This window comes from Mytilus edulis, chromosome 3, assembly GCF_963676685.1.
Source record: "Mytilus edulis chromosome 3, xbMytEdul2.2, whole genome shotgun sequence".
Taxonomy (NCBI): domain Eukaryota; kingdom Metazoa; phylum Mollusca; class Bivalvia; order Mytilida; family Mytilidae; genus Mytilus; species Mytilus edulis.
Window position 1 is genome coordinate 31,245,547 of NC_092346.1, and position 10,447 is coordinate 31,255,993.

The 10,447-nt window shown below is 31.7% G+C and overlaps 1 protein-coding gene across 11 annotated transcripts in view; it reads right to left on the reverse strand.

Moving 5' to 3' along the window:
- Positions 1-8,954, reverse strand: part of LOC139516229 (serine/threonine-protein phosphatase 4 regulatory subunit 4-like) — a 60,494-nt gene extending 51,540 nt beyond the window's left edge. For 9 of the 11 annotated variants that reach the window (XM_071306211.1, XM_071306213.1, XM_071306215.1 and 6 more), the window contains exon 1: positions 719-1,358. In XM_071306211.1, coding sequence (XP_071162312.1) covers positions 719-870 — 152 coding nt within the window. In that variant the 5' untranslated portion in view covers positions 871-1,358. Of the gene's footprint in view, positions 1-718; positions 1,359-6,883; positions 6,958-8,662 lie in introns of those variants that run through there. The other 2 variants (XM_071306216.1, XM_071306209.1) reach the window with 1 other exon arrangement.
- Positions 8,955-10,447: the final 1,493 nt, after the last annotated feature.

The window sequence follows — 10,447 nt, forward strand, 5'->3', positions numbered from 1 at the left end:
TACTAATTGAACAGACAGTACCCCCCCCCCCCCCCCCCCCCCCCCCCAGGATAAGGATAGAATCTTCAAAGTACATGTATACCCAACCTTTAGTTGTATTACAAACCTAGAAGGAAATTTGGTTGATTTTCTTTACAATTTTAGCAAGAAATATGTTTTTGTTAATCCTGAAGACCCTAAAATCTGAATTTTCTAAGTCTATTGTAATAATTTATCTACTTAGAAGATAAACTCCATATGCGAAAATTTTCTACAAAAATGTATACCTACATGACACACATGTATAAACTTATTTTTAAGAACATTTAAGCAGAAACATTTTAAAAGTTTTATTTAAGAGTAATTGTGTTGGTGCTTTTGACTATCCTGATCTATTTACAACAACAATATAAACTCAAATATCAAACTCAATATGGGGCATGTTTGAATATATAATGTTATGGTGTGACTGTCCTAAATATGTTATTGATCCAAACATGCAATTGACCCTGAAAAAAACAAAACAACTACAACAGGTATATGTCTGTTTCAGAATGCACCAAAATAAAATTTGAGCCCTACCTTCTTTCAAAACTAATTACAACTTTTAACCTTTTAAACATGGTGCTAAATTACCCATATCAAATTGACTTCAAACTTTTAAAATATAATTTTTCCACACTAATTATTAAAAGGAAATTTTAATTGCAGGATCATGTACCAACAAAACAATACATACTCTTCAATTGTGTAGTAACTTTCATATCCCATTTCTTCATCAAGATCCTCGATATCCTCTTCTGGAATTTCTAAATAATCGTGGTCTAAGAAAAGTTTAACATTTTCTCCTGTACTAGATAACTTTGTAGAGAAAACTTCGATTTCTTCCATAACAATCAAGTAATTAAAGTGTCAATATATTTTACAATCCAACAAGAAATTACACTAATAACTCTCATTTTTCCTGATTATATATCCAGATGAACACAACGAATACACAGAAATTCATCTAATAATTTAATATATCCCTTGATAAGTAATGACAATTGGTATCGTAATCAGACTAGTGATGTAATTCCTAGCTACTCATTCACATAGCGAGAGAATGTTTGTGTCACTGGCCCCATACATATATACCAACAGGGGAAAAAAATGATATTGTGTTTCCGTGGAAACAGGAAATGAATCAGAAAAACTGTTATATACACAGATTATGTACTTAAACATATAAACAGATTATCCACAATGCACCACCACAAAGAACAGACTTGTGTGATCAATTTAAGAGCTAAATCTTTACATTCAAGTGGTAAGTCGATCACTTTCCCAAAAACTGATGTACTTTATCAAGCCTTACACATTTGGTTAACAATCAACATTTTCAGATTCACTGATATCAAAAATGATCAGAAATTATCACAACCAGTTAATGGACTTTTTGTCTTAATATAATAATAAACTATTAAAAGCTATATGTTATTAATATGAGCAATTATCTGCTGTGTATCAAATTACATTTTTCATTCATTATCCTAAATGTCAATACATTAAAATGTTTGCCATCTGTTACTAGTTCAACTCAAATTTCCAATGCATTTGAAATTTGGTATCACTTTTCAGTGTCATTTGAACATTTCTAGGCTGACACTCTTTTTCTATAGATAGAATATTGTATCTTCTAGCTGAAGGTTATTTCCTTATAGTGTGAAGGAAAAATCAATGCTTATATGCAAAGATGAAATTTTTCACACAAGTTTCAATTTTTGTTGTTATATCAAGGACAGGCAGATTATGACAGACTTAATTTTATTTTTGAGTCTCCAATGGATTTATTTAACACAAATTGAACCTAAATGAAGTGTTATTCCAAGCCAGTCAATGCTAACTAAAAAATTGAAAATATATAAAATTATATTTTTTTTACGTATTTATTTAAATTACACATCGTAAAAAAAAAAAAAAAATTTCTAATTACAATTTTAGCGGATGTTCACAACCCAATAGGTCAAATTCCACTCTATTTCTGTAAACAATTGCAAATTCCTCTCTCTATAATTATGTAATGGATTATTCATGTGACCTTAGTTATATGTTACATGTATTGTAATATACGCACCTTGTGACCACCTGTAACTTCAAACAAGATCAAAACAAAATGTTAAATTTACCAATAAGTAATTTGTCAATTAAAATTTTTAAAAAAGAATTAATATTATATAATTAAGAACCATTTTGCAAATAAATTCTATAGAAAATAATTATCTCAGTGCATGGGAGACAACTCTAACATCTTGATTGGAAAGATATATATATGTATATGTCAAATTAATTATAATCAAGAGATAACGACTGTCATTTTAATCTGACAAAAAGGATGGGTCAGTGACTAACTTGAAGTGTCATCTCTTTTAACATACCTTGTGTAATATATGGTTTTATGAAGCTGTCAAATATTTGTGATAGAGTTAGACCTGTTCAAATGAATATTTGTATAAGCATAAGTAGGTAGATAAAATGTTTATTAAAATAAAATTAGAGTCAACACCTAATTATAGATTTACAAAGCTCTGTCAATATTAAGGTGTATAAAAGTTAAGAGCTGTTAATGTCCCACAAGTAATAACAGCCTGACATTAATACAAAGGAAAACCTTCTTGATTCTTGACCGAGTCAACATCTTTTATAGAAAATTATAATGAAAATTGTTTGTACAGGTTCAATTGAATGTGTAAAGACAGGGACCCAATTCAATTTTCGTTTGATGAAGATTAATTTCAGGCTGGAATTTCAATTTCAAATTTCTCATCTTAAATTTCACAACTGAAAGGTTGGAGAATCAATCCATGGGACCGCATAATAAATCAAAAGTATTTAAATCATATTATGCAGAGCTCATGAACATACACACACCATGATAAAAAGTAAAATAACCTATACTTTTAGGTCATATCAATCAATTTAGCACTTTTTGTGTTGACTATAATAATGCTTTATATTCTTGTAACAGGATCTGTTAAAATCATGCAGACTCTTAACAATAACTCCTTTTAAAAGATCATCAAAGATTAAACATGGCATATAATTGTGTATGCTATACACATGTTTCCTCTACAAAAGATTCATCAGTGATGCTGGTATCAAAAAGGTTAAAAGGCATTGGCTCTCTCTCTCTCTCTCTCAAGGATTTTATTTTAGTTGTTTTAATGCCACTTTTAAGCACCCTTTCTGGCTATTTCATGGCGGTCAGTTTGATGTGAAGATATGTTTGAGTTTCAGAAAGTTTTAAGTCAAAACAAGTTAAATTGGTTATTTTTTTTTAACTATTTTTTCTTTCTTTGTCAAGAAGTATATCTGAGATCTCCCAAAAATATGTTTAACCCTAAAGCATTTTTGAGCCTGTCTCGTCAATTGAGATTGTTATACTGTTATAAATTCTATTTATATCTTCATATGCTCAAAGGGTCCAGTAACAGATTGTAGGTAAAAGGATAAAGTCCCCAAAAAATAAAAGATCTGATGAATACTAATTGGATTTTCACCACAAGAAGATTACCATAGCTACTGTTTTTAGCAAAACCTTTCAGAATTCGGGTCCCTACTGATCTTGAACTTCTTATTTTATTTGGCTTTTTTTTTCTAGAGGAAACGCAAATCTAGCTGCTCCTGTAAACAAAACTTTGACTGATATCTGTGTGTATTTATTTATTGATCTTTTTAAGATTATTGCCTCTTTCAGCACTTAAGACTAACAGTTTTTTTTTGGTGGAGGAAGGCTGATTGGTGGGAAAGAACCACAACCTTGCTTTGTCAGGGAAACAAAAGTAACATAACATTTTCAATTCACGGGAGGAACATGCAGGTAAAAAATTTCCACTTACCAGACTGAGATCATACTATTCAACATGTGACTTTCAAAATTATCGAAGAATTTATTTCTCACACCCAAGATTCTGTTCAGACTCTTTAATCTATAGTTATGGCCCTTCGGTATACATGCAAAACACTAGGACTCATAGAAATTTATTAACACCTTTACGAGTCCAAATTATATAACTTGGTACTTAACCGAGATAATTTTATTAGTTTTGAGTTCATTACATTTTCTAAACACTATAAAAATATCCTCATAAAGGCATTCGATGTTTAGTTAGGGAAACCATATTGATTCTAACAATTAGGTGGGTAATTAAGGAAGTTGTGAAAAGCACCAACATTGTGATATCCTGTCTCGGACAAAGAAAATTACCCAGAAATCAATGCTGAAACTGATACTCCATACCAATTATAATCTGTTTCATCAACAAAACTCAAATTAACTCAGAACTGAGAGGTCAACTTTAACTAATTTGTACTGGAACGTTTAACAGCAGTGATAATGCAATGTTAAACTTATTCTGTTGAAAGTTGTTAACTTCTACATTTCTACATGGATTACCGAAAGATTTCTTAAAATAAAATGATGGCTATTCATATTTCAGCAATTAATTAAAGGTGCAAATGAAGAACTTAAGCTTTCACAAAGTTCATAGGGTTTTCCACATGGCCTTAGGGCATTATAGTGCTATCATAAAATTATATTTTTTTTCCTTGGTGTTTAATGAATTTCTTAGGTAACAGTGCTTTTCAGATATATATACCAGTCATATTTGAAAATACTGGTGAGAACAATTTCATGTATTTTAACAATAAATAAAATAATCAACTTTTTCTTAAATCAGAATACAACAGAATGGTTTGGGAACTCATTGTTGAAGAAAAGTAAGATCACCCTTGAAGTATTATTTGTTTTATTTTGTGTTGTTTACGGCTGTCTAAATGAAATCGATCTCACATCCTGTTTTATTTAAATCTGACCAGTTGCAAACATTTACAGTCATGAACAAATAAGGTTTGAGAATTATGCTTCTGATCCAGAGAAGGAAATTTGAATGGCCCCAAAAGACCATTGCATCTAAAATAAGAGCTGGGATAGTAATTTTTTCCATAATATTGCTTTATCATAAAGCACTAGGCTACCAAAAATGTAAACTGGGCTACCAGTGTCAGACTACCACCAGTTAATTCTAATTTCCTTTCCTGTGATCAACAACACACAAATTAAACTACCTATATTATAATAAATCTTTGACAGCCATTTTTTCTCCGTGAGAGCACAAGTATAAAAGGGACTATAAATGTCATGTATTTTAGGATTTTGTGATGAGCAACCCCAACTGTTAATCAAATATAAATATAATATTTTGAATGTACAGATTATGGTAATAGCTATGTTTATAATATATTCGTGTATTTTGCCAAATAGCGGTACAATAGAACACAAAAGGAAAATGAACGGTATTTCACACCATACTAAATCTTTATTCTACAACAACCTCAGAAAATAAAAGTATATAACGCTTTCAAATGCAATTTATTTACCTTTAAAAGCTTATTTTCATTTCAATTGATGACGGCCAACCCTCCTTTATATGTTTTTAAATCAAATCTCATCATTTCTCGATTTTCTGTTATTTTTAACACTATAGCTCAGCTAGACTAAACAGTTAACTTTCATTACTTTTGAAGACATACAATTAGCTTTTATGATTCTCTATTGGAAATTTCTTCTCACTTTTTTCCATAGCCTTGTTCACAATTATTTTTTTATAATTACATAACTAAATGCCCCATTCCTTGTTGATTAGAATATTCTTAAAATAAATTTCATAATTATACCCTTTGAGGAACTTTATTATAAAAGAAAGTAAAATGGTACTGTAAATAGAATACATACGGGGGTATTTTTTAGTTTGAATAAAAAGAGAGATGTTGGGTACATTTTTACATGTCTACATGACAGCAACCCAATGGCATATGTTGATCGCAAAATGAAATCATACATATTTCTCCCTGCGTTGAAGACCCATTAGTGGCCTTCGGCTGTTGTCTGCTCTATGGTCAGGTTGACAATACAGTTGTTGTCTCTTTGACACATTCCCCATTTCCATTCTCAATTTTATATAACTACAAGTGTTTCAACAACATAATTTTTTTAAGAGATTCACATTTTGTCATGTCAGGGCCTTTTGATAAGTTTTGTTTATTGTTGAAGGTGACCTATATTTATTGACATCTTAGTCCATTGATCTCTGATAGATAGCTACATAAAATTTAGAGTTGAAATGGTCAATGTGACAAAGAGACAAACATGAGACATGTAAATAGTTACATTATTCAATCATACCTTCTTTTATATCAAACTTTAGGATATTTGATTTTCAAGTTTTGTTCATACAAGAACAGACAGTGACTATGATGAACATACATGTACATGTTCACATTAATATAAGCCTTGGCATCTTTGACAATTTTTTTTCACGTAAAATGTGCATTCTTAAATCAGATAAGGTATGAAATGTGATCATACATCATGTTTATGAATAGAATTTGAATACACATCTTATTTTACTGACATTAACATTGTGTGTTTGAGTGATTTTGTTTAAATAACATACAACGTACATTTAATCCTCTATCTATAGTTTACACATGCCTAAACAGTGGGTAAAATGGACTAATCAGGCATTCAAACCCCCTCTTCATTCTTTCAGTTTGTCCTAACTTTACATTTATTCAATCAATTTTCAACTGGAAATATCTCATATATATGACCTACATAGATATACATTTGTAAGAAGATGTGGTATGAGTGCCAATGAGACAACTCTCCATCCAACTTCCTAGTAACAATTTATAAAATAAAACATTAATTTATAGGTCCTACATATTCTGCATTCAACCAAATTGATTACTGATGGGATAAACAATAATAAAATTTGGATGCCAAAACATATAACATAAAAATATCATTACCTGATGATATTCATAATTTTTTAAGATTATTTCAAATTCACACTACACTCACCTGAGCAAATAAACAGCTCTCTCAATATCACTGAGCCTTTCATCAACTGTTAGTTTGTCAAGTTCTTCATTTGACTGCAAGAAATAGAAACACTATGATTTTGGTCAATTAAAAAAATATTGAAACAATATTTTTTTTTTATTTTGTGCTTTAAATCATTCCTGACTTCCATTTTCAAAATTTGCTATAATTCAGGTTGGTTGCAAAAATTTAAAGAGGCACATCATTTTGTTTATTTTCTTTGGTTACATCTTCTGACATCAGACTCGGACTTCTCTTGAACTGAATTTTAAATGTTCGTATTGTTATGGGTTTACTTTTCTACATTGGCTAGAGGTATAGGGGGAGGGTTGAGATCTCATAAACATGTTTAACCCTGCCGCATTTTTGTGCCTGTCCCAAGTCGAAAGCCTCTGGCCTTTGTTAGATTTGTATTATTTTAATTTTAGTTTCTTGTGTACAATTTGGAGTTTAGTATGGCGATCATTATCACTGAACCAGTATATATTTGTTTACAGGCCAGCTGAAGGACGCCCTCGGGTGCGGAAATTTCTCGCTGCATTGAAGACCTGTTGGTGACCTTCTGCTGTTGTTTTTTTCTATAGTCTGGTTGTTGTCTCTGACACATTCCCCATTTCCATTCTCAATTTAATAAAAAAAAAAATGTGTGGTACATGTACAAACTATTAGTATTTTCAGGATAAGAAAAGATGATTGAAGACCTGATGCATTTAGGATTGCATGTACAAATGTACATTATTTTAACATTTTATCTAATGCAATGTGATTCTAAGAGGTTATTTCCTTTCTCCTTTAAAAACCCCTTTTCTTCTACTGTCAATTTAATGGTTTGGCCTTTACAAGCAAACAGTATGAGTTTTTCTCATTATTCATGTTATTGAAGACTATATGGTGGTTTATAATTGCTTTTATCCACTCTATTTGAACTTTGGTGGATTGTTGTCTCTTTTGCAATTAAATACATTTGTACAGTATCTCCTCAGATTCCTGTATCCAGCTTACACTATTTCATTAGAAATTCTCATTTTTTTGTAAACCTGTGTCCCGCTAGACTTCATTTCCCTTTTTCAAGGCACAATAATTTGACTTTCACGTGTCACGCTTACAACAAATCGGCAATCCCGCGTCATTGTTAGACCTCCATGAGACCCACAATAATCTATTTCATGTATTTGTTACATTTGGATGTTAATAATTGAAAACAAATAAAGTCATTTATGTAGCGCTTCAAATTACAACAGAAAATTAATTCTCGCATTTCTTGTACATGTGCTGCTCTAGAAATGAAAACGTTTGAATCCAACATTATGTTTTGTTCTGCGCACACCTCTATCCTCTCTGTGAAGTTCTGTGATTGTGGACGTCATAATTAGTTCAGTTGTTTTTTTGAAAACCGAATGTCACCCTTGGTAAAGAATGATCCTCTGTTGCAGTGAAAGGGGGAATCCTGTGAAAGGATCAAGCCAAAAATATGTAAAAAGCTGTTTTAAGACGTCACACTTATTATTATGAAGACGACTAACATTCACAGACAGTGCCAGTCATCTTAGTATGCAATTTATACAAGGGACATTGAACAAAACTTAAAATTTTTACTATGCTTATATTGGCTGTAATTTCAACAAAAGTCAAAGTGTGTGTCAGATTGCGACTGTGACATGCCCAACACATGTCAGTTTTGCAATCTAAAAATGCTTTTGTCATGAGAGAAATATTCTGCAGTTTTTTTTTTGTAATGACTATTTAATTAATATATACCTTTAACTTATTGTCAACGCGATCGAGTTGCAAATCTTGCAAATCATCTGCAAGCGACGTCGTCGCATCCATAATAATATCGGTCAGGTGCGTGTCGACCTTAGAATGGTGGTCAGCATGGTTTTGTCATGAATGTGAACATATCAGAATATTTAGTTTGATATTAATAATCAAAAAGTCTTGTCCTAACGTAGAATTTATGGTGGTTACTACCCGAGAATGAGAAAGCTTCACTTGACAACAAGATCAGCCACCATGTTTGAGAATGATTTATGAAATCTCATAAATTCTCGCGATGTTTAAAAGATTTAGGCGCGGGAAAATTCAAATAAATATTCAATAGTCCTGCAAACTATTCGCAAATCGGCTCATCATTTGTACAACAGTAGCAGATTCAGGGGAATGGTTCGGGGGTTTGAAACCTCTTTTTTTGGACGATCAATGCATTTATATGGGGACATATAGTTGGAACCCCCTTTTTATAATGACTGGCGCCCCTGAACAGACACGTGTTCCAAATTCGTCTACAAAAGACTCGTTTACAAATGAACCCTCGAATCGAAATGTTGTAAAAGACCAAATCAAGCACTAAGTTGAAGATATTGAGGGTGGTATGGATTCGGTGTTCTGGGATACAATGGAAAATACTCACGGTATTCTGGGGTTTTTTTTAACTTTTTTTTTTCTTCTTCTTCCGAATACGGGAGTAGACTCCTAGGTAGGAGTGTAAAACTTCCCGGAATGAGAAGAATGAAACATCCAATACCCCCCAAAAAATACCTTATCATATTTGTTTCTATAAAACAATACTCAGTATAGCTTTAAGTTTTTTATCAGTAATACAGGCTTCAATTTATGCCCATTACTTGTGGAGAGTTGTGTTATTGGAAAATGATACCACATCTTTTTTTTTCTTTCTTTTTTTTATCTTTATCAATGATATTTCAGGTACACACACCATTGCTGAATACTCGATGATACCCTAGAGGAGGTCTGGCCGAGTCAATCAGCAGTGTCATCGAATTTCGACACAAAAAAAAATAACTGACAAAAACATTTTAATTTTTACTTCTTACAATTATCATATATGCTGTAAATGATTAATAGGCTACTGGTACCCGAAATTCTCATCGGATACATTTGTAAACCGTGCATAGCACTGATATGATCCTTCGTCCATGAATTTAGAAATTAAGGATCAAACACCCTCTAATAGTACATGAAAAGGATAACACGGCTATATCACTCGGGGAAGGAGGGGCACTTACTACTAGTATGTAAAAAGAGTTAGGAATGTTCCACTGGAATAGTTCACTATTTTAAGTTTCATATAGTAAATGATATAAAATCGACTAAGATAATCTGATTGTATCATATGGATTAGAAACTAAGCATACAGATGCAAATGTCTTTGTTCGATATTTTTTAGAAGTTCGATTAAAATCAGATATTTGTAAGATGTAAAAGTCTCTCCATGGAAAGATTTTTATCTTAAAAGCTATACTGAGTAATGTTTTATAGAAACAAATATGATAAGGTATTTTTTGGGGGGTATTGGATGTTTCATCTTCTCATTCCTACCACACAAGGATTGAAGAGTCGACCCCGAGCTTAGGAATCACCAAAAAGAGATCTGACAGTTCATCATATCATACCAACCAAGCTAAAAAAAAAACGTGAAAAAACTCAACAAACAATGCAGTGACGAATAACCCGTAGTCCAGAAAGTCTAGCTTGGTAGAGGCACACATTATGGTGGGATCAAATCAATGTTAACCATAAGTG